This window comes from Platalea leucorodia (assembly GCF_965183815.1).
Source record: "Platalea leucorodia genome assembly, chromosome: 3".
Classification (NCBI taxonomy): Eukaryota; Metazoa; Chordata; class Aves; order Pelecaniformes; family Threskiornithidae; genus Platalea; species Platalea leucorodia.
In genome coordinates, this window is record NC_138825.1 from 1276100 (window position 1) to 1302525 (window position 26426).

The following is a 26426-nucleotide window of genomic DNA, read 5'->3' on the forward strand; positions in this document are numbered from 1 at the left end:
CGCGTTGCCTAGCGACGCCTGTCGCGCCGCATGACGCCACTTCCGGCGCGTCACGGCGGCGCCTGCGCCGTCGGCCGGCAGCGGCCGTTGTCGGGGCGGGAGGCGGGGCTGTGGCGGGGCAGCGCTTCCGGCCGCCGCCCGGAGGCCGTGGGGCGAGGAGCGGCGCGGCCCGGCCCCGCCGCCCGCGGGCTGCCCGGTGAGCGAGGGCGGGCGGGCGGGGCCTTCCCCCGGGCGGCGGCGGGGCTGGCCGCGGCCTCGCCGCCCCCCTCAGCCGCTGGCCGGCCCCTCGCAGCCCGGTGGCCGCGGGGAGGTGGCGGGACGCGGTGCCCCGCGGCCCTTCCCGAAGGGGAGAGGCAGCGGAGGGCGCGGATCTCCCCTCGGCGGGGAGGCTGGTGACCTCATCGCCTGTCCCGGGGTGCGGGCAGGCGGCCGGGCATCCTCTCCCGGTCGCCCTTCGGGGCTGCTGGACTCCCCAGGCCCGTCTTGGGGCCGCTGTGGCAAGCGGGGGAGGCCGGGGGAGAAGGAGGGGGACAGGCCTTGTCACACGGGCTGCGGGGAAGCGTGCGGCCGTGCCCCGTCCTCCTTCCGCGCAGGGGTCTCCTGGGCTGCTCCGGGGTCAGCGTGCGTCTCCCAGCGCCCCTGCGCTCTGACGGGGGTGCGGGGTTCGTGCGGGGTGCTCTAGCCCGGCATCCAAAACTCGGGCTGGTCTTTGCTGCCCTTTGCTTCGCAGGGTTGACTTCTGCTCCAGCCCTGCGGACTGCGCCTCTTGTTGTGGTGCCATTATTGCAGCTTCAATAGGCGTAGCAATCCTAAGCGAGGCAGGTTGGCGCGTAGCAGTAACGTCTCTTATTAGACCGCGTGGAATTGTTGGTGCAGAAGAACAGACAAGCTTGTGGGTTCGCAATCTGTTAGATCCAGCTGGCTCTTTTTCTCTTTTGAGCTTGTTTTGCCTCTGGAAGGGGACGCATTTATGGTGTGCGATGGCTGACTGTGCACAAGAGTTGCTTTTATTTGAATCTCAGCTCTACGGGCTAGCCCGAGCGAGCAGGCTCCGTTTGCAGGTTTTCAGGCCTTGTCTTTTTTAGGATGAATATATCATGCTTCTGTTGAAGGTGTTGCGCCAGCCCGGTGCTCAGCAGCTCGGTATACTCGCCACAGGAGCGGCAGTGGGACGCCTTCAGAGCGCAACATGTCTTACCGTGCGCGTTGGATTAATGCTCCTCCTCTGAACAAATTCGAAAGCAGCGGAAGGCTAGCGATGAGAGCGAGCGATCTGTTTTCCCAGTGGCTGTCGAATCTGCAAGTACTATGGCAGGAAGAACAGGAGGGTTCTGCTTTGCAGCCTTAAGAGAAAAGGAATTGGCACAACGTGTCTGTTGGTGCACGTGTCCGTGGTCAGCTCCTGGAACGAGCAGCTCGCTGAGTGCAGTTAATAGATCGTTCACCCTAGCGGGAGAAGTTTGTGGTTTAGGTTCTTGTTTCCTGCTGGGGATCACTGTTGTCTACACGTGACCGTAGCTTTTGCCGTGTGCTCAAAGGGAAAATAGGTGGACAGTTATGAAATAACAAGTAGTTAAAAAATAATTGTACCGGGGGGGGAAGTTACGGTTTTATATCATTGGTTATTTCAGATAAAGCATTCAGTGAATCTGCTTAATTCATCCTCAAATACTTGGAGTGCCAGTGCGTGGAATAACTGGGAGGAAAAAAATCGCAGAGTGACTATGGAGAAAGGGAAGCAAAGTTTCAACATCATCTTTTACGTGTACTTATAAGAGTCAGCCTTTCATTCAGGAATGAAATCATGTCATTCTTATCCATATAAAACTTCTGTCAGAACTGAAGCGTAGCATTGGGTTTTGCTTGTAAAAGCAGACGGTGTTTTGAGATGCTTGTTGAGCTCTGAGCTGGCACAGGCAATTCCTTATCCCCTTCCTGGGTCTTTTGGTTTAGGGTCGTAACTTGGTAACAGTGGTTTTTAGGTATTTGTTAGAATAACGTTAACAGAACTATTTAAATCTTAGTAGTAGGCTTACTGAGCTGGAGATTCAAAGGCTAAGAAATAGAAAAGGTTTGGTTCTGAGGATCATCTTTTTCCGTAGAATCTAAGGCAGGGGTTTGGGTGCCCATGGTGGATCGTGTTCCCTGTTCTCCTGCAAGGTGGGGGAAAGGATTCTGCTTCCCTCGGGCCTTGTCTGCCTTATTTGTAAACTCCTTGGGGCAGGGGCTTCCTGTGGCTTTTTACCTGGTGTAGGATCAAGTCCACGAAGCACTCGTTTTACGTGGCTACTAATAACAGTCTCCGTGAATCTGTGTGTTTTGTAGCTCTCCATTTGACAGTTTCTTGAAAATATTTTATCAAAACCGTTTTGACAGAAAATTGTATTGGGACGTGAGTCTAACTTCTGGTTTGTTGAAATGAGCGTGGACTAAAATTTGAGTTTATAGCTCTATGGGAGGAGAAAGAGTATCTCTCTCTGGTGCTGTGAATATTATTCTCGTCTCTCTCTTTCGTGCTTAATATGGCTTCCTTACTATTAATATAAATTTTGTTCTATCTGTACACTATTTTTAATTTTTTTTTTTTTTCTGAGCAAGATTTCTAGTGTCCTGTGTATAAAAGGCTGCAAGTCTACTGTACCTGAGCACGTACAGAGAAAAGAGAGCTTAGCTAACTTCTGGGAAGCGGAAAGAAATTCTTCAGATTCAAAATGCACGTGTACGTAGTTGTTAGGAACGCAGTGAAACGCAATAGATTGCAGGGGGGTGTTGCTCAGAGCGTCTTCAGAGTTCACAGAAATATTATTTGTTCTGGGGTCAAACGTTATTTTAAAAAAACCCTCAGTTCTTTTGGGAACTTTGGAGCAGCTTAAAACGTTACTTGGAAACGTGACGTAACCTAAAGGGTAGTGGAAATGGCGAAGCCCTTGTAAGGCTACCTGTGGGCATTCAAAATTTAGAGGCTGTAAGTCCATTTTGAGTGATGGATTTTTTTAAATAAGAAAACACTTTGAGGAAGTTTTATGGTTTCTTAGGTTTACAGATTGAGAATATGATTATGCAGTTTCCTATGCTTTTGTTGGTTAAGCATTTGGGATTTTATCTGAGTCTCGTTTAAAAGTCTTATCTCAAAAGCCTGTTCAAGGAGGTGTTTGTTTAGGATTGCAGTTAACTTTTACTTAATCTTACCTTTCTCTTATTGCCTGATTAGGAAGGAGGGATAATTTTTTAATTCCACATGCCTTCATGAGAACATTTCTTTTGATCTTCCTCTGTTTGCTCTGTCCCTATTACAGGTTCTAATAGTCTCTAGTGTTTCAGGTAAAAATACGGTCGAGATTTAAACTCAAATTAACTTCAGAGAAATCTCTGCGTGTGACTGGTGGCATGGTTTTAGATATGACCGCTTTGGGTGACGCTTTTTGAAACCTGCGCTTCTGGCCAGACTTTTCACAATGCTCCTTTGAAAGCCTGGGCTCTTAAGCTCAAGCACCGTAAGTGCTTAAATCTGAAGCAAAGCACTCTCGAAAGCCTTGACGTGACTTTTGGCCGCTGAAATCTTTGAGTTTTGTTAGCTTCCGTGCAAATAGCTAACGTGCAATGTTGTTAACAGTTTTTTGCAGAGAGAAGAAAGATGGAAAGTAATGCGGTTTTACTGGAATCCAAGTCCTCTCCTATCAACCTCCTGAATGAAATGCATCAGCTGCGTCTCCTGGGCCACCTCTGCGACGTGACCGTCAGCGTGGAGTATCAAGGTGTCAGGGCAGAGTTCGTTGCTCACAAGGCTGTGCTGGCAGCAACGAGCAAATTTTTCAAGGAGGTGTTCCTTAACGAGAAGGGCATGGACGGCCCAAGGACCAACGTGTTCTTGAACGAGGTCCAGGTTGCTGATTTTGCTTCGTTTCTTGAGTTTGTCTATACTGCCAAGGTAGAAGTGGAAGAAGACAGAGTGCAGCGTATGCTAGAAATAGCCGAAAAGCTGAAGTGCTTGGACCTCTCGGAAACCTGCTTTCAATTAAAGAAGCAGATGCTTGAATCGGTGCTGCTGGAGTTGCAAAACTTCTCAGAATCGCAGAACTCTGAGGAAGAGAGCGCTACCCAGCCGAGCGTTTTGCTCGAGTCCAAAGCAGCTGCTGTGGCAGAAGCTGACCAGGCAGACTGTCCGCCGGACCCTCCGGATTCCCCAGCAGACAGGCCCAGCAACGGAATGTCTCCTGAGACGCCGGCTACCAAATCAAAAGAGAAAATGGACAAAAAGAAGGAAACGATGAAGCCTCCTTACGCCAAAATCAGAAGGGCAAGCGGGAGGCTGGCTGGGAGGAAAGTATTTGTGGAAATCCCGAAGAAGAAATACACAAGGCGGCTGAGAGAGCAGCAGAAGAACGCAGAGGTTGCTGTTGAAGAAAACAAACATCCTCAAGATCAGGATACGTGTGACATGGAGAGAGAGGAGGAGCAAGCGGAGAACGACATCAAACCTGAAAGCGAAGAATGCGATGGCAACTTTGAATTGGAAGAAAACCTGAAAAAATCTGAGGAGGATAAAAAGAAACGAGGCAGTAACTTCAAGTGCAGCACATGCGAGAAGGAATTCCTGTATGAGAAAAGCTTCCTCAAGCACATAAAGCACAGCCACGGCATTGCAGCCGAGATCATTTATCGGTGTGAAACCTGCAGTCAGACCTTTGCCAACCGGTGCAACCTAAAAAGCCATCAGCGCCATGTCCACAGCAGCGAGCGCCACTTCCCTTGTGAGCTCTGCGGTAAGAAGTTCAAGAGGAAGAAGGACGTCAAGAGGCACATTCTCCAGGTTCATGAGGGTGGTGGGGAGCGTCATCAGTGCCAGCAGTGTGGAAAGGGGTTGAGCTCCAAAACTGCCTTGAGGCTCCATGAAAGGACGCATACAGGCGACAAGCCTTATGGGTGCACAGAGTGTGAGGCTAAATTTTCTCAGCCTTCTGCACTTAAAACACACATGAGGTATGAACAGACTTAACTGGCCTTGTTAGATTCTGGGGGGAGAAGCAGAATCCCCTGGAACACACCTTGAGCCTTCAAGTGAAGTGGGGATGTAAAACGTGACTGGCTGGAAAGTTTCTGTATTTCCTTTTTTCCTTAGGTTTTTTTTCCCCTCCCCCCCCCCGCCCCGCTTTTCAGGTTAAGGGAGTTGCTGTAATCTTCTTTAAGCCAAAGTAGAGGTGCATGGGCCGAGGCCTGCCGCTGCTGAAGCGCACAGTTAACTTTTCTCCTGGGAGCAGACCTATTAAGAGTCGATCGGATGTTTCACGTGAGAAAAGCAACCCCCGTGCCAAATTATTTGTAGGATTAGGGCTATAATTATTTCACCTAATTTGGTGCCTCTTTATATTCAATAGAAGAATGTTATGCAATAAGGGTGAAAATGTTCTGAAAAGATTTGGCCGTGTATTAAATTCAGGAACGCCAGATTTGGGTGCTAAGCTAAAACAACTGATAATGTGACTAGAAACAGGCTGACACATCACCGTCTGGAGGTGAGCGAAGCGCTGCAGGCACCCACACGGAGCTGATGAAATCACTTGTAGCGCTTCTATTGCAGTGAGACTCAAAGGTGGAGGTGCAAGCGCGTGGCCTTGAAAGCTCATGGGAGAGACGTGTTTATCAAGGCAAAAATTCTAACTATTAAGGGCTTTAGCCTGCTCTTACCAGTCTCCCAAAGCAGTCATCTGCACCCAAAGTTCAGATTATAGCCGGGGAGTAAGCGTGGAGAGGGAGGTGTAGAAGAAATATCCCAAAATACTGCTGCTCAGATCCAAAAAGAGAATGCGGTAGCGTCAGCAGATTCCTAGGCGGCATTTCCTGCAAGGCAGAAGGGTTCATTAAGCGCTGCTTTGTTTCACTGCCCCTTTTGAAGCCGGTGGGTTTACTCCCGGTGGTAGAAAGCCTATCCAGAAGCATAACTTTTGCTAGCGTGCTCCTGTGATGTTATTGCTGATGCAGCTGTATGGCATCTCTCTTTTGTCATGAGTCCTTTCCTAACCGCAAGTAACTGCTTGGTGCTGCTTAAAAAATGAGGTTTTGGCATAAGTGGAGTTTCTCCTCCGTTGTGTACCCCTGTGACTATTCAATAAGCTTGTCGAATGCTGGAAACTCAGTGTTGTCCTAACTTGTGTACAGTCTGTGGTGAGGATTTCTTATCTTTTTGTATGTATTTTTACATCCGTGCTCTTCCTGTTGAACTGTGTCACCCTGAAAGCTGACCTCTGCTGGCTGCGTTCCTGCAGCACTGTTCAAGAGAGTCCTGAAGCGTGCACGGGCTCAAAAATTTAAGCCGGAGTAAACTGGCACAGCAGCAATTCTGTAAACTGCCCTTCTGTACGCACAGCCTGCCTCGGGAGATGACACCACGAGTTTGGGGTGACAGCAAGGAAAACGACTGTAAAAAAGCGGCGTCTTTTTATTCCGCTCCTCAGGTGTCACTTGCTCCAGAGTAGGCAGTGACTCTCTACGTGATGGCCCTGGGAGAGCAGCGTGCCAGGGGAATATTCCACATTCTGTGTGGAGTATTGCATTAACAGTGGCAACAATATAAAGATACCTGCTTTACTTCAGATCCCAAAAGACGGTTACGTTTTTTTCTTTCAGTCTGTCTATCTGAATACAAGTTTTCTAAACTTTACTCAATTTTTACCTTTAAAAATTTGTTTTTACCTAAAGGAATTTCTGGATTTGGGCCTTGATCATGCAGCACATGCAAGATCGAGCAATAAAAGCAGCACTGCAGAAACCACGATGTGGAATTTGGCCCAGCTGACAGTATTTTTAAGAGAGCCTAAAATCTTGCAGAGTCATACAGTCACTCTTCGGAGAGCAGCCACAAAGTAAAGACAACTTGCGTTGTGCTGCGAAGGAAAGAGATTTGCCTCAGTGCTTTAATGCTGCTTTCTCATTTCAGAATCCATACTGGTGAAAAACCTTTTGTCTGTGATGAATGTGGTGCCAGGTTCACTCAGAATCACATGCTTATATATCACAAACGATGTCACACAGGTAAGGCTTTCTTTTGCAATGCACTACCTGTAGGAGGAGGCCTGCTGTGAAACCAGGAGATCTTATTTTCATTCAGAAAATGCTTTTTTGTTGTTGTTTTTTTAATATAAAATCAGATATTCTCATTCCTAGACAGGATTTTACTGGGAAGGGTTCCTGTAGGTAGGTAGGCAGACAGCAGGGAGAGTAAAAAGAGCTGATTAAAGAGAAAATGAGTTCCCATCTGGCTGGGATGCTGCGTCTGAGCGTGGACTGAGGCTGCTTTGGATAGTGCTCAATATCCAAAGATCCGTCATCGATACAAGGTCTAGTTGAATTCTTAAGAGAAAAATGATTTCTCTGTAAATGGGGAACAGTTAGCCCGAGGAACACAAACCAGCTGTCTTGGCTTATTTTGATCTTTCTAACAGCACGTGCCCTTCTCCCGGGTACCCCTCATGGTGTAAACTGGTGTTTTGAATTGACCCCTCGTACCACCCATGAGTTGCCAGTGGTCCTTCTGCCTCTCCTAATTGACCTGTCTTAGAACAGCCTGCCTTCTGCCCGTGACTTGTAACTGGATGCGGAGAGCAGGAAACGCTAAATTACAACGAAATATAATTCCAAGAACGGTTTTCGAGACGCACATGACTGAAGTTGGCTTGCAGGGGGAGGCCTTTCATCAGAGGCCTGCAGCGTTGTGTTGACGATGAGAGTAAGCCAGACGGCTCCAGCGATGGCGGGAAGACGGCTAGCTGCCGATCTCCCCAGGCCTTTCACACGCTGCGTAGCGCTGTTAGCGTGGTTGCCCTTGCGCTTGGACGGGTTTGTGCAGATTTCTCGCAGGAAAGCTCTGTGCCTTAGGCAGAGATCGCTGCTCTCGCTGCGGCCCGTTCGGACCCTTTTGCGAGGCTGGCGTGTGGTTCGTTTGTATCTAACAGCGTTCGGTTTTTGCCTGTGGTCTTTAATGGCGGTCTCAGACGCTATGTTGGTTTAATTCTCCTTTTCCCCCTTGCTGTAGGGGAAAGGCCTTTTATGTGTGAAACGTGCGGGAAGAGCTTTGCCTCGAAGGAGTACTTGAAACACCACAACAGAATCCATACTGGATCCAAACCGTTCAAATGTGAAGTTTGCTTCAGAACCTTTGCACAGAGGAACTCGCTTTACCAGCACATAAAAGTTCACACAGGTAGGAGGTGCTCTTTTCGCTTGAAACAAACCACCACGATTTAAAGATGTAGACCTCACAGTTGCCTAATTTAGAGAAGGAATTTCTCAGCTAGGGTTTCCCGACACTTTAATTCCTACCCTGCGTGCACGCTTTGATTCTTGATGCAGCCTGTTCGTTCCTCCGCGTCCCTTCTCCCAGTAGTACTCCCTGTGCTGCTTACCGAGTTACAGCGAGTCTCTGAAATGCTTCCAGGAGCTACGCAGATGTTGTTCATACCGCTGCCAGGGTGATTAGTGACCGAAGGGCTATGTTCTAGCTCTGAGCAAAGCACTGCGGAGTGCTGATCTCGTGCTTGCCCTCCTTTCCTGTTTGCAGTCTCTCCTGCTTGCATTTGCGCTTCGGCGTCTGTTTTATTCCCACCCGCTCCCCTGGTTTTTGGGTAGAAAGCAGCGGCCGTAGGTACGGTAACGCTGACTTCGGGGTGGTGCTGTTGGTGTCGCCTAGGCTTCGTGGCAGTGTGGAAGGACGAGAGAACCGTCGCTCTCGCTCGTTGCGACCTTAGCATTTCTCGCCATTTTACATTCTCTTACGCTGCCTCTTTAGAGGGACAGCGCTCTGCTGTCTTCCCAGTGCTAGCTCTCAATTTCCTCCCTCCCGTGGAATCTTTGACGTGCTTTCTCTCTTAAGTTTTCTTACCCGCTCTCTCAAAGTCTGCGTTATTCAGCACTACATCAGGTTGCCAATACTCGCGTTGCTGTCACCGTGCAATAAACGCCACCCTTTCTTAGCCAGCGCCGCCCTGCGGGAAGCGTCCTTGCCAATATTCCCTGCTAACAGAATTCCTGTGTGGCTGCCGTGCCTTGCTCTTTCTTTGCTTCCCTCGTCTGTGTGCCTAGTGTGGCGTTATCCGAGGGGGAGCAGGGGACCTCGGCACGGCAGTGCTGAGGTGAACGGTTTTTCCCTGTTCTGAACGTCCTCTCTTTTTCTGAGACCACTTGGGTCTGTCAGCAAGTTTTTGGGTATCCCTTTTTCTGCCTTAGCCAAGGAAGGAGTAAACGCGTGGTTGTTTCCAAAAGTGCTTAATACAGCGACTGCAGCGAGACAGCTCGTGGGGCGTTTGGAGAGGACCTGGCGGGCACGAGCAGCTGTGGTGCTCATGCTCACAGAACCTACCTTGTAGGTAGGACAGCTTGTGTTCTGGGACAGGACTTTAGTTGCTAATGGAAAATATGCGTAAAAAACGTGGAGGCTTCAGTGGTTGCACAGATTTACCCGGGCTGTGGGTCTGCCCTGGCTCTGCGAGTATCTGCTTGCTTCAGATCCATCAAAATTTACCCCACTGTGAGAATTCTGAAAACATCTTGCTTTGTTTTCTGAAGATGCTTGTGCGTGCCTCGTGGTTTCGTGAAGTACAGGGGTTGCTTGGGGTTCCCCAGTGCGCAGCACTCGCAATACCCCGACGTCACCGCTTCAGTGCTGTGCTCTGCTTGCAGGCGAGCGGCCCTACTGCTGCGACCAGTGCGGTAAGCAGTTCACGCAGCTGAACGCGCTGCAGCGGCACCATCGAATACACACCGGCGAGAAGCCCTTCATGTGCAACGCCTGCGGGCGAACTTTCACCGACAAGTCCACCCTCCGACGGCACACGTCGGTAAGAACCTGCCACCCCCCTACCTTGTAGCCCTTCTCCGTGGCCGCGTACTGACCCGTCAGCTTCGTCAGGCCTGGAGGGGAATTCGTGTCCAGTTTTTGTTGGGTTTAGCACGCCGCTCGCTCTCTGACGCGGCATTACAAACTCAAATGGTTTGTGTTCAGTCCCGAGGCTGCGGTGGAGCCGTTCTGAATCCGTCGTGGCATGGCCCACAGCGGTCACGCCTGAGGACGGCTCAGTCACAGATTTGTTGTGTGACCTCTGAGCGTGTTCCCCACGCAGCTGGCAAGGGAGAGGAGAATTCCCCTTTATGGAAACGGGAAGCTCACCAGGGACACGGATCGGCGTGTGGATGTACGCTGGCCTAGTTTGGGGCTATTATGTGGGATGAAAGGAGAGACCTTTGCTACCGGGGTTAGGTATGGGTTGGGTCCAAGCTTTTGCCTCCCGGACGGTCGCCATGTGTTCAACCTCCTGGGCTTTGGTTATGTTTTTTCAGATACACGATAAAAACACACCCTGGAAGTCCTTCCTTGTCATTGTTGAAGGAGCATCTAAGAACGATGAAGGTCACAAAACAGAGCTTCCCGACGAGGAGTATGATGTGTCCCCTAAAATACCGGAGAAGCTGCTGTCTTTCCCTGAGAACGGCCACTATCAAAGCTTGACGGCTGTCCCGGGGAGCGTGACCGCGCTGCATGACAGCGGTTCTGCCGCGGGAACAGACTGTAAGTCAGACGGGACGCCGGGACCCCAGGAGGCCCTCATTGCTACCACTTTAAGCGAGCTGACAGTGCTCCACACGCAGACTGACTCCATTCAGCCGCAGCTTCATGCTCTGGTGAATATGGACTAATTCGGTATTTACAAATCCAGTTTAAGCTGCACCCTTTGTACAGTCCTTTGACTTTGCCAGTAACCTACCGAGGGAACGAGGGGAAGCAGGGCTAGAGGTGAAAGACATGCACTGGATTTCCAGAATTTCCTCCAAAAATTCATTCTCCGTCTCCTGGAGGCAGGGCAGAGTAACCCCACAGCGGGGAAGCTTATTCCCTGCGAACAGAAGGGCGCAGTTCAGCCTGCTCGCTCTAGCTGGCCCGCAGTGAAAGTCGGGACCTGCGTTCAGGTGGGTTGTCAGGAAGGTGCGAGTTCCGTTTCCGCTCGGGTCGGCGACACGCGTACAATCAAGAGAAATGATGTTGTCTAGTAGCTTAGCGAAATTCATTGTGTTTTCCCTAGTGGAAATTCATACATAAAGTAAGTTTTACTAAATTGCTTTTCAGGAAATGTTGGTTTCTCTCTGCTTTTGCCAAAGATCCGAACAGTGAGCCAGCTCGTTCCTTGGGAGGGTGAGTGGGAGCAAGCTTGGGAAAGACGTAGAGTTTCATTCCAGGAGTTTCAGTTCTCTAGTTGCAAAACGGGCACCCAGGGCTGCGTCCGTGCAGGCGGTGGTGGTATTTTTACACCTCGGTGCAGCTGGGCGCAGTCTGGCGCTCACAGCCAGCCAGTCTGCGTCTTCGAACCGCTCCAGCTTCCGTGTAGCTTGGCAATGGAGACCAAAACATCTCTTGTAAAACGAGAAGCAGCACCTCAGCTCTGCTGGAGGAGCTGGGGTAGCAAGGCAGCTTGCTGGCGTTGTATCTAAGCTCTTTGCCTAAGCAGCGCTCTTCTCCCCACCGGCACTTCGACATCGCTGTTGCTCACAGCTGCGGACCTGCTTTTACATTAATACTCGGTGGGAAAAGTTAACGACCGTTTGGCTGTCGGGCTGCTCCAGCTCATTCACCGGCGCGAGAGCTCCAGAGGTACATGCGGGTACAAACGGGGGGCAGTCGGGGTTCCTATGACCAACGGGATAAAAAGATGCAAGTAAGCGAAAAACGTATGGGACTGTTGCAGGGGTTTCGGCCTTTATTTCCCAGAGCGTGAATGCTTTGTCTGCGAGGCCGTCCTGGAATCCCAACAGCAGTTTTAGGCCAGTGTCTGTTTAGTGTCCCCGCCGAGGTGTTAAGAGCAGGCCTCAAGAACATAAGTGATGAATAAACTTACAGTTCAAAGGCTTTTCCTGATGAGCATCTGCTGCTGAGTTTCCGCAGAACAACCCCGGCACCGCGCCTTTTCTGGTCCGTTCGAAGTAAGGAAACGTGACAAAGCGTCCCGAGGACGGCTTCCGTTCGGCCCGCGCTCCGAAACCGCGGCTTCACCCGGCCGGCTCCGCCGCCCGCCGGTTTGGGTCCCAGCACCACCCCTCGCTGCCGGAACGCTCTTTCCTTCACGTCTCCTCCCCTTGGCCAGCGGCTGGGAGAGCCGGGAGCTTCTGTCCAGGGTAAGCGTTTTCTGCCTTTCCTGAAGCGCCAACGCTGGAGCTGAACTGGAACGAGAAAGGGACTTTGGGGAATTGTCCCCATGCAGGGCAGGAGCCCTTGCACTGGCTCTTGGTTTGGGGAGCAGCTGGGAGCCAACCGCCGCTTGCTGGTACGGCTGACGCTTCCCATGCAGGATCAGAGTCCCAGTGCCGCCGTGTAAAAATCCAGAGCTTTTCCGATTCCTTTTCTCATTGCTTTTCTGTTTATTTTAATGTAGTATTTCCACAGAAACTTTCTCAGCTGAAGCTGTGAGAAAAGCTTTCTGAAAGATTGCGTTAGCGTGAAGGTAAGCACAACCGAGCCTTGTTAGGGCCCGGCCTAAGGCTTCGGGCTTGGCAGAGCAATAAAGATACCCAGACCCTGGCACAGAGCTATTTTTGAACCTTGAAGGGACGCCTGATGTGTTACCATGGAATCAGAGCTTAATCTATAGAAAGGGAATTTTTTTAAAGAGAACATTTCCAAGAGCTTATATTTGAGATATTTATTCAAGCACGATGTTCCTGTTGAAGCTTGGTATCCCCAGTGACCGGTGTAAAGCGTTTGTAGATATATTTAAGGCCTGAGCGTTAGCGCCTGTAGCCAGGGGAACTTTGGTACTCCGCGACTGTACGGGAGTGAGTTACTCGTATGAGCTGTTCTTATTAAAACGTTGAACTCTTACGCCTGAGCCTCCCCGTGGCTTGACGACGGCGCCCAAGGGTCCCGCGCCCTGCACGCAACGCAGACCCGCGTCGCTGCGGATGCGCTGAGGCTGAGGTGAGTCCTAACGCGGCTCCGAAGCCGTCGGGTGCCGCTCTTCTTCCTCAGGCCCCGACAGCGCAGCGCGGGGAGAGCCTGGGCTCAACCTCCCCTTTCCCCGAGCTTACCCTTAGGCGGGAGTTAAGAACCAGGCCTGGAAGAACAGGGAACGGGCCGCTTCGGGACATTCCCGTTTCCGACAGGCTGTACAACAAGCCCTGTAAAATGCTCGGCCAGCGCTGCCCGCGAGGAGTGTTCCCCGTCGGATGCTCCCTAACGGCACCACGCTGCCGGCAGGGAAGCGCTGGGCGCACGGGCTCTTCCCATCCCGCCCTGCGGCCTCGCCTCGGGCTCTGGCCTCAGCCTGCCTCTCGCATGGGCCAGGAAAGAAGGTCTCTCACCGCTTACGTTCATGATTTTCACTTTATTGAGGTACAGATTCACACAAAACATTATATTCTTGCTAAGGCCGTTTCATTAACAAGTGTTCATAGTACAGAGTTGTGTACGGGGGGGGGAGTACAGCAGAGTGGCAGATGTCACTTGGAAGGGGTCCCACCGACGCGCCGGGGGACAGGCTGCAGCCTAACGGTTGGATTGTAACGATGGTAACTCAGAGCGCGGTAACAGACCCCACAGCCCCGGGGTGCGGTCTTCTGGTCCGCCAGCTCCGTACGCATCTTGGCGCAACCCCGCCCAATCCCGACAACCGGAAAACTGAACCAAAAATGGCAAAAACCACGCGCCTGGGTTCCGCGAGGAAAAGTAAACCCCGCAGCCTGCGCCTCGGCGCCCGAGGGGCCGCGTTCGAGTCAAGGCAAACCCCTCAACACGACGGGTCTCGGCTCGCCAAGGAAACAGGTAAATTCAACAGAAACGGCTCCAACCCCATCCTTTTAACCGCAGGGGAGTTCAGCGGCGGCGGCGGCTTTGGGCCCTCTTGTCCAACGCGAGAGCGGATCGGCAGCTAATCTGGCGCTAGCCGTAAGACCGCCTCCCTACCGCGCTAGCCGCGGCCTAAGCCCGGTGTTTTCTCTGCCCGGCAGAGGTGGCAGAAGCACGCGAAGGACTCTGGCACGGGAACGGGACGCCCTCGGAAAACGTCAGTCCTCCTGCTGAGCGGAGGGGCGCGCCCGTCTCCAGAGACAGACCGGAGCGCACGCTAAAGGGAACGGCAAGTATTTCTGTGCCAAATTTGTGGAGAGGTGATGGTCTCGGCTCAAGTGCCGGTTTTGTGGCGGACAGAGGTTGATGGGGAGCAGTGGCCTTAAGGAGAAACTGAAGTTGCTCGGAGGAATGAGCGTTGTCCCTCCAGGCTTTTGCAGCGCACTCCCCTCGCCCGGTCTGCACCGCTCACGGGTCTTTTCTGTCAAGCTGGGCTGCACGGAGCGCTCTACAGAAAATAACTGAGTGGTGAGAGCGGTCAGGGGAAAAAAATTAATTTGGCATGTACCAGGGGCGGGTTTGGGTTTTCTTTTCCGTAAGTCAGCGGTGAAGTACCACGCCAACAGAACTAAACCCCTCAGACCAATAAGCCAAACCGCGTTCTACCAAAGATCGAGCTGGAAGCTCTCAATATACACACACGAACTGGCAGGCGGCTGAATCAGCTCTAGTTAAACAAAGCGCTGCACAGAAGAGCCTGGGCTGCAGACATTTTAAAACCCATTTCTAAAATTACTGCGGGAATTTTTTACACGTGTCTACGCCTTTTCAAAGCGAGCTCGCTTCACCCAGACAACGCAAACGAGGTTTCTGCGTACCAGCGAGTCTCGGGCAACGCCGTCGCGCGTCACGAGGGGGTGGCAGCTTCGCCAACAGCACGGAGGTCGGAAACGAAGGGCTGTTACCCAAAGACCTGGGGCAGAGACAGCAGCGGGAGTTCACGTAAATAAAAAGGTAGAAAAACAGATTATTACTCGGGCCGGGTGGGAGGGAGGGGGTGCGCCACAAAATAAAGTGGAAAAATAGATCCAAGAAAATAGAGAAGAACCTTACGTTTTATATTTAGCTCTGAAATACAAAACACACCACAACTCGCTCTGCTCGCGAGGGCTGGCACCGGTCGCGGCAGCCCTGGCCCCCTCCGCGTTCTGCACCCGTACGTGCGCGCGTGTATCCGTACAGGAGGCACGCGCAGGCGTGCACGCCGTCCGCGAGTCTCAAAGCCTTTCCCTAGCACCATTAAAAAAGCTCAACCATTAAAAACCAAGCCACCGCGGTCCAAGTGTATCTGCCAGAGGTCCCTTTACAAACAGAAAACAGTGACGATACAGCAACAGCTCAGAAGCGATTATTGGTACTGTACTGGCGCGGACAAAATATTTACATGCTGGAATCAACGGTACTGAGCCTTAAGACAGAACAGCAGGAAAAAACAGCAGCTGTAAGGGCTCACAGCGAACAAAACCAAGGAAGGATTGCTGCCAGAAGCGCTTCTTTCGCCTCCGAAAGGGCTGAGCATCGCCTCACCTCTACCCGTGTTGTCACGACAAAGAGCGGGATACTAAAGAAACACACAGGTCACGGGGTTTGTAAGCGACAGAATAAAGCTGGGCGTCGTATCGCGCGTCCCGGAGCGGTCCTTGGCTGTAACGCGAGCAGATCGCTCGGCCTGCGTGCCCTTCACTTCAGGTCCCCGTCCCCTTCTCCTTGGATTGACTTTTTGATGCGAAGCAACATGGTTGTAAGCCACTGGTCCAGCCGCGATATGGAATCGAATTCTTTGACCTGTGGGGGAAAACGCACCAACAGTTTAAGCGAAGGTATTCGAAAGCAAAGGAGGCTGCTGCAAAAGCAGCGCTGGGCAGCTCTTCAAGTGTGGTCTTTGAAAACTTGTGGTCTTCCCAGAGAAATGAAATAAAGGTAAGTAACATAACAAACATAACACCTAACAGAAACACCCACCTAACGTAACAGAAACACCCAACCTAACAGAAACACACACACACCTAACCAAACAGGAACACCTAACAGGACAGGAACAGCTAACCAAAACGCCTAACGTAACCAAAATGCCTAATGTAACAGAAACGCCTAACCTAACAAACACCTAACATAACAGGAACACCTAACAAGACAGGAACACCTAACCGAAACACCTAACGTAACCAAAATGCCTAACGTAACAGAAACGCCTAACCTAACAAACAGAAACACCTAACCTAACAGGAACACCTAAACCTAACCAAACGCCTAACCTAACAAACAGAAACGCCTAACCTAACAAACACCTAACCTAACAGGAACACCTAACAGACAGGAACACCTAACCGAAACACCTAACCTAACAGGAACACCTAACCGAAACGCCCAACGTAACCGAAACGCCCAACGTAACCGAAACGCCCAACGTAACCGAAACGCCCAACGTAACCGAAACGCCCACCTAACCAAACAGGAACACCTAACGTGAACACCTAACCTAACAGGAACACCTAACAGACAGAAACACCTAACCGAAACAAACACACACCTAACGTAACAGGAACACCTAACGTAACAGGAACACCTAACAAGACAGGAACAGCTAACCGAAACGCCTAACGTAACCAAAATGCCTAACGTAACAGAAACGCCTAACCTAACAGGAACGCCTAACCTAACAGGAACACCTAACGTGAACACCTAACCTAACAGGAACACCTAACCGAAACACCTAACCTAACAAACAGAAACGCCTAACCTAACAAACACCTAACCTAACAGGAACACCTAACAGACAGGAACACCTAACCGAAACGCCTAACGTAACCAAAACGCCTAACCTAACAGGAACACCTAACCAAACAGGAACACCTAACCGAAACAGGAACACCTAACCGAAAACACCTAACGTAACCGGAACGCCTAACCTAACCGGAACGCCCACCTAACCAAACAGGAACACCTAACCGAAACACCTAATGTAACCAAAACGTCTAACATAACAGGAACACCTAACCTAACAGGAACACCTAACAGACAGAAACACCTAACAGGAACACCTAACCTAACAGAACACCCAACGTAACAGAAACGCCCAACGTAACACAAAATAAAGCAGCTCTATCCAAAACCGCGGAGCGCGCTTTAAGCCACTGTCGAACGCGGAAAGGGGCTGGAGCGCAGGCGGGCCGGGGCTTCCCCTGCTCCCTGGCGGGGCGGGCGAGCCGCGAGGCGCCCGCTGTTCCGCCCCGCGCTCGCAGCCGGGGCAGGCGCTTACCCGGCACCGAACAGCGCACGCACCCCAAAAAGATACAAAAAACGGGGCAACCCGCCGTCGGCGCGCGCACCTTAGCGAATGGGCAACTACTTACTGCCTCGGTGTACGCCTCGCAGTTCTGCTCCTCGTGGGCTTCCAGCAGTTTCTAGAACAAAAAAAAAAGAGAAAATAAAAATGAGAAAATGAGAAATTAAAAATGAGAGAAATGAAATTAAAAATGAAATTAAAAATGAAAAATGAAATTAAAAATGAAATTAAAAAATGAAATTAAAAATGAAATTAAAAATGAGAAAATACTCCGTTACCGCGCGTTCCTGCGGGCATCTCGTCCCCAGGGACCTCTGCGCTGTGGGGCACCCACGTGTCCGGCAGCGGCACCTTCGCAACCTCCCCAAACCACCCGCCACGAACACAAAAATACTTGGGTTTTTTTTTAGGTTAGCTGGAAGAATCACCCTTCTGCTGCAGCTCCTTCCGCAAGTCTGGTATAAACCCGGTGCAAAGCGAGTCTGCTGTCCTCTAAAACGTTTGAATAAATGACCAAAGCTCCGGCAAGGTGAAAAAGCGCCAAGCCGAGGGCGGTTTGTGTTTGCGAGCGACTGTTCTTTTAATACTGGCCTTACTCACTTTCAATAGCTTGCACTCCCGTGAATCTGTGAACGCTGGGAACATCTCTTCGTATTTCTCAAGCGCGAGCTGAAAGAGAAGACAACCCTTAGGCTCGTTTCACACAAAACTACTTGCTTTTTATTTCTGTTTTTGCTTTCCGGTCCTAAAACCGCAGAGAGGGCTCGGGAAAGGTCACTGCGAACCCGATCCGACACAACGGCGCTTCGGGCCGTGCGACAGCCGCGCCGGTCCCGCGGCGCGCCAGAACGCGCCTCAGCCGGCAAAGGCGGATTAAGAGGGAGGCAGGCGGCTTGGGACAACCGCCCCGAGCCCACTCACCTTCGCGTTCAGCTCGTCCACGATGAAGTGGCACAGAGCGGCTTTGAAGAAATACTCTTTCGCGCTGTACTTGAGCAAAGGGTTATCCATCGTGTTTGTTCCGACCTAGGCCCAAAAAGATGTTATTAGAGTTGGGAAAGGAAACCGCATCATTAAGAACTGAATTAAAAACAGGGCGGCTGATTAAAATTACGCACGGCACCATCATGTGAATAAAGACAACGGAAAAAATGGCAGCGTCCGTACCAAGAGCTGCTGGGAAGCCGGACGGATTTTTAACTAACCCCAAGCGAGGTCAGCGACCCGCCGGCGGCCGCGCGAGCCTCCCCGGGAGCCGCTGCAGCAGGGCAGGGGTCCCACGCCGGCACCTCGACACGGCCTGTCCCAGGCGGGAAGGGGAAGGCAAGCCCACTCGGCGAAAACCCGCGCCAGCATTCACCCTCCCGAAGCACAAAAGCCAGTCCTGCCAGGTCAATACCTGGTACAAAAGCAGGGCAATCAGGTTTACAAATCTGGCGGGGAATTTTCTGCCAACTATATTTGTAAATATGATCCAAAGTGTAATTATAGATTGCCTTTCTCTAGAAACAACAGAATTCGGGGGAATAAAATGCCTTTGGTTAAGTTAAAGCAGCTCTCAAAAGCGAAGGAGCAAACCTCATCTCGTAAAGGCATAATCAGCCCCGAAATGAGTAAGATGAGGAGCTTCTAGGCCGCGGCAGTTCTGTGAGACCGACACACTGACCCGCTTTTCATTTCCAAGACATTTTCGGCTCAGGATTTTCTCTAATTTCCATCTCTCATCCAATCCGCAGCACCATTTAAACAAGAAACCCGTTCACCCCCACCTGGACCCGAAACATCCCCCATGTAGCAAAGTCCTTAAAAACTTAGCTGCGGGTAACTCCTCCCGACAGCAGAAAACTCGCCGTGTCCCCGTGCCGCGACTGCCGCCGCGGGACGCGCTGGCCGGCACTGCGCGGGCGCTGGCGGCCAGGCCGCCCCAGCCCCGTCGGAGAAGCGCGCGTCCTCACCTGCTCATAGATCTCTATCGCCTTCTGGTACTGCTCCAGCTGCGCGGCGTAGGCAGCCACCTTCAGCAGGCACTTGTTGGCTGAGCTGCAATCAATGATAGCGTTAAAGTAAGTAAGTGTGTCCTGAGGGGGAAAAAAAAGAAATCCATTCCCTGGTACCTCCAAGCACTACCTGTACTACTTAGCGTGTATAAAAGCGGGACCCAAAAGCTGCCAATTAAGGGAATTTTCTTTTTAACAACCAAAATTAAAGCACACAGAAAAGCAGGGAGACCTTCAGCTCAGCGCAGGCCTGGTGTCAGACACCGTGCAATCCCTCTGTGCTTCCTCTGCACCCCAAACCAGACAAGCCTGCGCGCAGGATGAGACCCTTCACCAAAAATCTAAGTAGGACCTGCCCCCCCCAAGGACGCTTAGGAAGGGGCTGGCAGGCGAGGCGTGCAAGCGCGTGGGCCATCATCTAGGACAAATCCCCGTCTCCAGCCCCTCCCCGTCGCGACTCTTGCACGAAGGCCACTTGCCTGTTGGACTCCTCTCCTTTGTAATAGTCTGCAGCCTGCTCGTAGTGCGCAATCGCCTGGGGACACAAACGCCACGCCTGAGCGCCGCTTCTGAAGCACAGGTTTTGGTCAGCCCAGCGCACGGCGACCGCGTTCACCAAAGCTCCCCCACGCCGCGCAGCGCGGGGCTCCTGGTGGGGCGAGGCCCTGCCGCGCACCCCCCCGCGCGCTCAAACGCGAGCCTGCCCTTGGAAATTTGACCGTGAACTTGTTCAGGGTCTCGAAATCCCGAAATCCGGTGCAGGTTTAACACGGGTGACACTACGCTTGAGGTGACGACTGCGAACGCTTGTCGTCACGGTGCGACAAGGCTTCTGCCAGGTTTGCCGCAATAAAGCGCTTAACAGAGCAGCGCTCGATTTAAGTGGGGCTGCAGGCGGAGAGGCAACACTGAAGCCGTTAACAGGGAGAGACGGGATCCAGTGAAGCGGAGCTGAGGAAGCAAACGATTGTCTAGAAAATAACATCTCGAAACCGTACATTTTTTGTTCTGCAAACTCCACGCAGAAGATCTGCAGCCAGTTTTGCTGCTGCAGGATTCCTGCTCGGGGACCTCGGTTACGGGAACGAGAGAGGGTCGGTGCTGAAGTGGGAAGTAAAAGTAGCAGCAGCTTCCTTTGGGTGCGTCAGAAAAGAGCTATAAAACTGCCCCCACAACTTTTCCAAAGCCCTTTTCAGCTGTGAAACACCCCTTCAGTCGCGAAGGTTTCTCAGCTGGGCGTCTCCGCCAGCCCTGCCGTGCTGCTGCTCAGCAGAGGGGCACGCAACGAGCCAGGACTGCCCCGCGACAGACCCGCACCGGGGAAATCCCGCTCGCCCTGCTAACGCTAACGCCGCACCTGCATAAAGCAGCCCGGTGCCGGACGGGAGATGGGTTTTATCTGCCGCGCTGCTCTGGCCGGGGAAGGAAATGCAGCCGCCGCAGCACCTGCAGAGTGGCACCCTTACCTTCTCAATGTCTACCAGCTCGGCCTCGTAGATCTCCGCAATGGTGATGTGGTGCTTGGCAGCGATGGTGAATCGCCCCTAGGGAAGGCAGAGGGTGCACGTGAGGCGGGGGCTCCCCCTCCGCCCGGCGCGCACAGCGTTTCCCGAGCTGCATCTCTTACATCGGTCCGCGAGCTGCCAGCGCAGCTTCTTACCATGTCGGTGTAGATATCGATAGCTGCATTTAAGCAGTTGATGGCCTCTGCAGCATGAGTGTTCGGGAAAAACGATAAAGTCAGCCAGCACGTCAGACTTCCCGGCCCAAAACCTCCCTGCCCCCTCCAAAAATCAGATCTGGGTAACATTTCTCTTCCTCAGACCCCAAACCAGCTGCTTCAATAAATACCTGCTCACACACGTACGTCTGGAACAACAGGCATAGCATTCTCCAGCCCTAAGACCTACAGATGTAACGTCCCTCGCATTTTTGCACCTGCAGACCTAATCCCCCCCCTTCACCCAGGCCGAACGCCCCCATCCCACCGGCAGCCTGCCGGTTCGCCCGGGCAAAAATCCCGACGCTGACAGGTCACAGTGAAAAATTAGGATGGGCAAAATACAAACGATTCGTACCCCGGGTTTGTCAGGCTGCATCCTCAAACAGAGCCAAATTCAACATGCCCATCTCATAAACACGCAGAGGCTGCCATTTTTCTAGGAAATCTGGGCATTTTACAGTTACGGAACAGCAGCATCAGCCCCGAGTTAGGTTTCTGCAGCCCCTGGCAGAGGTGGGACCGCTGGGTTGGCTGGTTTGTCCCCAAGCTCTCAGCTGGGGGCAGGGGAATCGGAGGTCTTCCCAGAAACCACAACCCTGCTCTTTACAGCCAGATTTAAAGAATCCAGATCCTTTATCCTCACCCCATCAAAGGCCGGGCCGTTTTCCTCCCGCCTCGCCTCTGCCCCGGGGAAACCCCTGGGAGGGGGCTGGGGCCAAGGGCAGGGATCCCACTGCGATCCAGACCTGCCTGAAGCATTCCTTAAGATCTGCGAAGCCAAGCTAAACCAGGAAGGGAGCTACCAAGGGGCAAACCAATGCTCGGCAGCGTACCGAACCTCAGCGAAGGCTTTGGCACAGCCGGAGCGCCAGAGACCACCTAGAGATGACGCCCCGACGCGTGCCGGCCCACGCGGCAGACCAAGACGGCGCTGACTATCTCGCGTCCTCTGAAGAGCTGCTTTGGAGAAGCAGAAGTGCCGGAGGTACCACGGCTTTCGAGCAGTTTGCAGCACGGAGCCGCAGCCCCGCGGAGCCGGTGACTACCGAAAGCCTCGGCGCGCCACCTCCTCTGCCGCTAAGCCGCTTTGCAAGAAACGACCCCGGATTTCGCTCCCCTTACCTTGCGGGTCTGCTTTTTTGTAGGCATTCCCGGCGTCCACGAAGCTGGTGGCCGAGTCGTGTTTGCTCTGCAGCTGCATGTGCAGCTTGGCCGCCTGACAAAACGCGTTTCCTGCGGCTGGGAGAGAAGCACACGCCGGCCCGTGAACCCCTCCGGCCCGGCAACGAGCGGTACCGCCGCAAAATGGCAAAGCAGGCGTCGCTTCCCGGCACCCAGAGAGGCCGGGAGATGCAACGAGCCCAAATCCTTTGTGGCCAGGCACCGCCTGTCTGCCGGGGGCTGAGCCATCCCCACGGGGCGCAGGACCTCGAAATCCATCGGATTTGAGGTCCGACCCAAGGTATTTCCTTGCTGGAGGGCGAACCCAGGGCAGCGCCCCTTGAGCAGGCGTCCCTGCAGAATGACGAGCTTCCACTTTGAAACGGGAAACTGCACCCCGGCTAATTTAACATCAGGAACATTCAGGTCACCCCCCCCTTGACCACCCTCCCAAAATTTAAACGACGGCAGGGCCAGGCAGAGCAGAGGAACTGCATCGCCACAGGGACCATCCCCAGGGAAACAGCCTGGGATGTGAAACTTGGCGGCCGTCGTTTGCAGGAAGATGCTCGCGGGTCGCCCCGGCGTCAGCCGCCCTCTGCGCAGCCCCCCCGCCGGCGGGGGCTGTACTCACCGCTCCAGTTTTTGGCGATCTTGAACATGTTGGCAGCCCTGGTGTACATCTCGCAGGCTTCCTCCACCCTGGTGTTGCCCCTGAAACGCAGCCAGAGCGGCCCTGAGACCGCGCCGGAACAAAACGCTGCCCCCGAAACGGGGGCCGAGAGCCGCGGTGGGGCTTGGGGTGGTGCAGCCCCGGGCTTGACGAGGCTGATCACCCTGATTTTTAAAACGCAGGGTGAGCATCACGCTGCTCAGAGAGGGGAGAGCTGGATTTGGGGGGCCAGCAGCCCCCCGCCCTCCCCGGACCCTCTCCCGGGGGGGGCCAGCTCCTTACCAGGGCCCGATGCAGGCGGGGAGAGATTCAATTAGCGCCTAACGGGATCCCCCCGAGCCCCGCTGCCACGGGGAGCGGGCAGAGCTGGCGGGCACCGAATAACCAAGCCCTGGCGAGAAAGGGGAGGCAGAGTTGTTCATTGCATAAAGCAGGGACAGAAAAGCAGAGGGAAACCCGCTCCTGATGTGGCAACCGAGGGGGCTGGCACGTTCCTAAAGAGTTCGGGGGCTGGAGCGAGCCCCCGTCTGCTCTTTGACTCGGATCCCTCTTTTTTGGGCAGGAGCAGCTGGCTCGTACAGACACTCAGCAAAAACACCTGCAAAAAGCAAACTCTAGTAGGCAACCAACTACTGCGTCACTGAGGGAACATAAAGCAAAGCAAGAATCAAAGAGACGCCAGACAACTTGCTGCCTGCAGAACAAATAAACCTCGCCAGGCCAGGCCCCCCCGACGCGCCGGTGGGTTCTCTCCTCCGCCTTTTCGGGTAGGGAAGGCGAGCCAGAGAACCGCTCGGGTCCGAGCGATGGGGTTTCGTAGCCTCACTCGGCTCCCCGAGCCCCATGATTAATTTCTCTTGAGAAAGACGTTAAATATTTTTGTTAATTAAACGCAGATTTCTTCACCGACTGACTCCTGCAAGCTCGTCACTGCCCTGTGTAGCGCACAGCCCCCAGAAAGGGCCGGAGCTGACAACATTTATTATTGCCGTTGTTTTTTCCCTTCCTCCTCCTGGCAGCCGACCGCGTTTCATCGCTAAGTGCAGGCGGGTTTGTTTGGGACCGCTCCGTCTTGCTCCTGAAAGCCGCCTTTCGCCTGAGCTAAAGCCAAAGGAGGCGGCACGAGGTAACGCTACACCCTGCGCGGCGTCCAAAACGGGGCGGTTTTCAGCCTTTTAGTCTCAAAAAAAAAACCCCAAAAACAACAATAAAAAAAAAAAAGCAAAGCACTTGTGCAAGCTAATAGAGATCTTCAGGAAAAAGCCTGGCTCTCAGTAACGCTTTTGGCCGGGCACCCGGCGGCCTGGCACCCCCCTTCACCGGGAGGATGCCAAGAGCAAAGTCACCCACCACCTCTTCGTCCATTTTAAAAGCAATTCTTCTTGCATCTATTTTTAGCCCAGGAAAATGAGAAATTTGCCTCTCAAAATCTCTGCCGGTGCGCTCCAAGGATTTTCAGCAATTTGCTGCCCGGATTACGCCCCTGGAGCGCGCCCTGCCCGATTAATCTGCCAGAGGCTGGGAGGAATTTATTTTTAAAACTTCTGCTTTTGGGGCTGCGGGCACTGGATTTTTCCAGGCTGTTATTTAGAAACACCAAGGCCTCTGTGAGAGCATCGCTCCGTAAATGCTCTTTTCTTAAAAATATATTAAAAAAAGGCAAGATTGAGGCGGCCAAAACTGCCAGTTTTTCAAAACCCTTCCGGGCACAGCTCTCGCACCCCCGGGAATATCTACTTTTGAATAAAAAGACCCAGGAAAAAGGAAGCTTTGCCATTTTTGGGGGTGTCACTCCCCCCGACCACCCCGTCCCTCCGGAGGGGACCGCGGCTCCGCTGGGCACAAAACCATCCGTAAACCCCCGCGCCTGGCCCGAAGCTGCCGGGATGCTGCCCGGGACGCGGGGGCGGCCAGCCCTCGCCAGGGCGAACCCCGGCGACGCCGTGACCGCGAGCGGATTACCAGCGGGATAAAGCTGGGATGAGCAAGCACAGCCGCCCTGCAGCCGGGCCCGGGGACCCCCCCGCGGTGGCCTGAACGCGGCGGGGGGCACGGGCAGGCGCCCCGGGCTGCAGAGGCCCAGCGGGCTCATCACACCGCTGCGCCCACCGGAGAGGGGGGCTGCCGGAGCACCCCCTGCTACGCTATGGGGGGGCTGTGTTTCACCCCCCCATCCCCTCTCACGAGGGGAGACCCTCACCCACGCTGGAGCGGGGGGCACAGCACCCGGGCGGGGGGGCAGGAGCAGGGGCTGCCCCTCTGCAGGCACCCAGCTCCCTTCGCACACCTGCACACCCCCATTTTGCCACCCCTCTTTTGGCACACCCGCACCCCCTCTTTTTTGCCACCCCTCCCTTTGCACACCCGCACCCCCCCTTTTCGCAACCCCTCCCTTGGCACACCTTGCAAGCCCCCTATTTTGCACACTGTGCTCCCCCCCTTTTGCACCTCCTACCTTTGCACACCAGCACCCCCCTTTTTGCAACCCCTCCTTTTGCACACCTGCACACCCCCATTTTGCAACCTCACCCTTCGCACACCTGCACGCCTCCTTTCCCAACCCCTCCCTTCGCACACCTGTGCCCCTCCTCTTTGCAACCCCTCCCTTCGCACAGCTGCACACCCTCATTTTGCAACCTCACCCTTCGCGCACCTGCACCCCTCCTTTTGCACCACCTCCCTTCGCACACCTTGCAAGCCCCCCATTTTGCACACCGTGACCCCCTTTCGCAACCCCTCCCTTCACGCACCTGCCCACCCCCTTTTTGCAACCCCTTCTTTTGCCCACCTGCACCCCCCGTTTTGCACTCCCTCCCTCCACGCACCTTGCAAGCCCCCCATTTTGCCCGTGCCCCCCCCTTTTTTTGCACTCCCTCCCTAGACGCACCTTGCAAGCCCCCCATTTTGCCCACCTGCACCCCCTTTTTGCAACCCCTCCCTTTGCGCACTTTGCAAGCCCCCCATTTTGCACACCTGCACCCCCTTTTTGCACTCCCGCCCTCCATGCACCTTGCAAGCCCCCCATTTTGCACACCAGCACCCCCTTTTTGCAACCCCTCCCTTCGCGCACCTTGCAAGCCCCCCATTTTGCCCACCAGCACCCCCTTTTTGCAACCCCTCCCTCCACGCACCTTGCAAGCCCCCCATTTTGCCCACCGTGCCCCCCCTTATTTGCACTCCCTCCCTCAACGCACTTTGCAAGCCCCCCATTTTGCACACCGTGGCCCCCCCTTTTTGCAACCCCTCCCTTCACACACTTTGCAAGCCCCCCATTTTGCACACCGTGGCCCCCCCTTTTTGCAACCCCTCCCTTCGCACACTTTGCAAGCCCCCCATTTTGCACACCGTGCCCCCCCTTTTTGCACCCCCCCATGTTGCCCCCCGCCCCGCTCACCCGAAGAGCCCCCGCAGGAAGGAGTGGGAGCCCTTCACCCGCTTCTCCGCCTCCGCCATCAGCTGCACGGCCTCCCGCTCCTTGCCCGTGCTGTCCATCGCGCCCGGCCTCCTCCGTCCTTCCTCCTCCTCCTCCTCCTCCGCTGCACCGGCGGGCGCGTGCACGGGGAGGGCGGCGGCGGGCGCGGGGGCGGGGCCTGCGCATCACGCAGGCTGCACGGTGCAAGCTCTGCACGGTGCAAGCTGCAGGCCGCGCGCTGCGGGTTGCAACATCGCACGAGTCGTGTTGCGGGGTGCACGATGCGGGTTGC

General features: G+C 53.8%; 2 protein-coding genes across 2 annotated transcripts; one reads left to right on the plus strand and one right to left on the minus strand.

The window, feature by feature from the left end:
• Positions 1–128: 128 nt before the first annotated feature.
• On the plus strand, positions 129–14853 carry LOC309588418 (GDNF-inducible zinc finger protein 1-like). The gene is made up of 6 exons (XM_082307707.1): positions 129–196; positions 3614–4980; positions 6935–7029; positions 8030–8197; positions 9673–9830; positions 10330–14853. The coding sequence occupies exons 2-6, from the start codon at positions 3635–3637 to the stop codon at positions 10684–10686; spliced, it is 2124 nt and encodes a 707-aa protein (XP_082163833.1). The 5' UTR covers positions 129–196; positions 3614–3634; the 3' UTR covers positions 10687–14853.
• Positions 14854–14950: 97 nt separating this feature from the next.
• NAPB (NSF attachment protein beta) lies at positions 14951–26278 on the minus strand. The gene is made up of 11 exons (XM_082306986.1): positions 26117–26278; positions 22684–22763; positions 22011–22127; positions 20826–20872; positions 20632–20709; positions 19645–19700; positions 19124–19208; positions 18090–18194; positions 17769–17837; positions 17236–17286; positions 14951–15667 (listed from the first exon to the last, which is right to left on the minus strand). Exons 1-11 carry the CDS (start codon positions 26212–26214, stop codon positions 15563–15565), a joined length of 891 nt encoding a protein of 296 aa, XP_082163112.1. The 5' UTR covers positions 26215–26278; the 3' UTR covers positions 14951–15562.
• Positions 26279–26426: the final 148 nt, after the last annotated feature.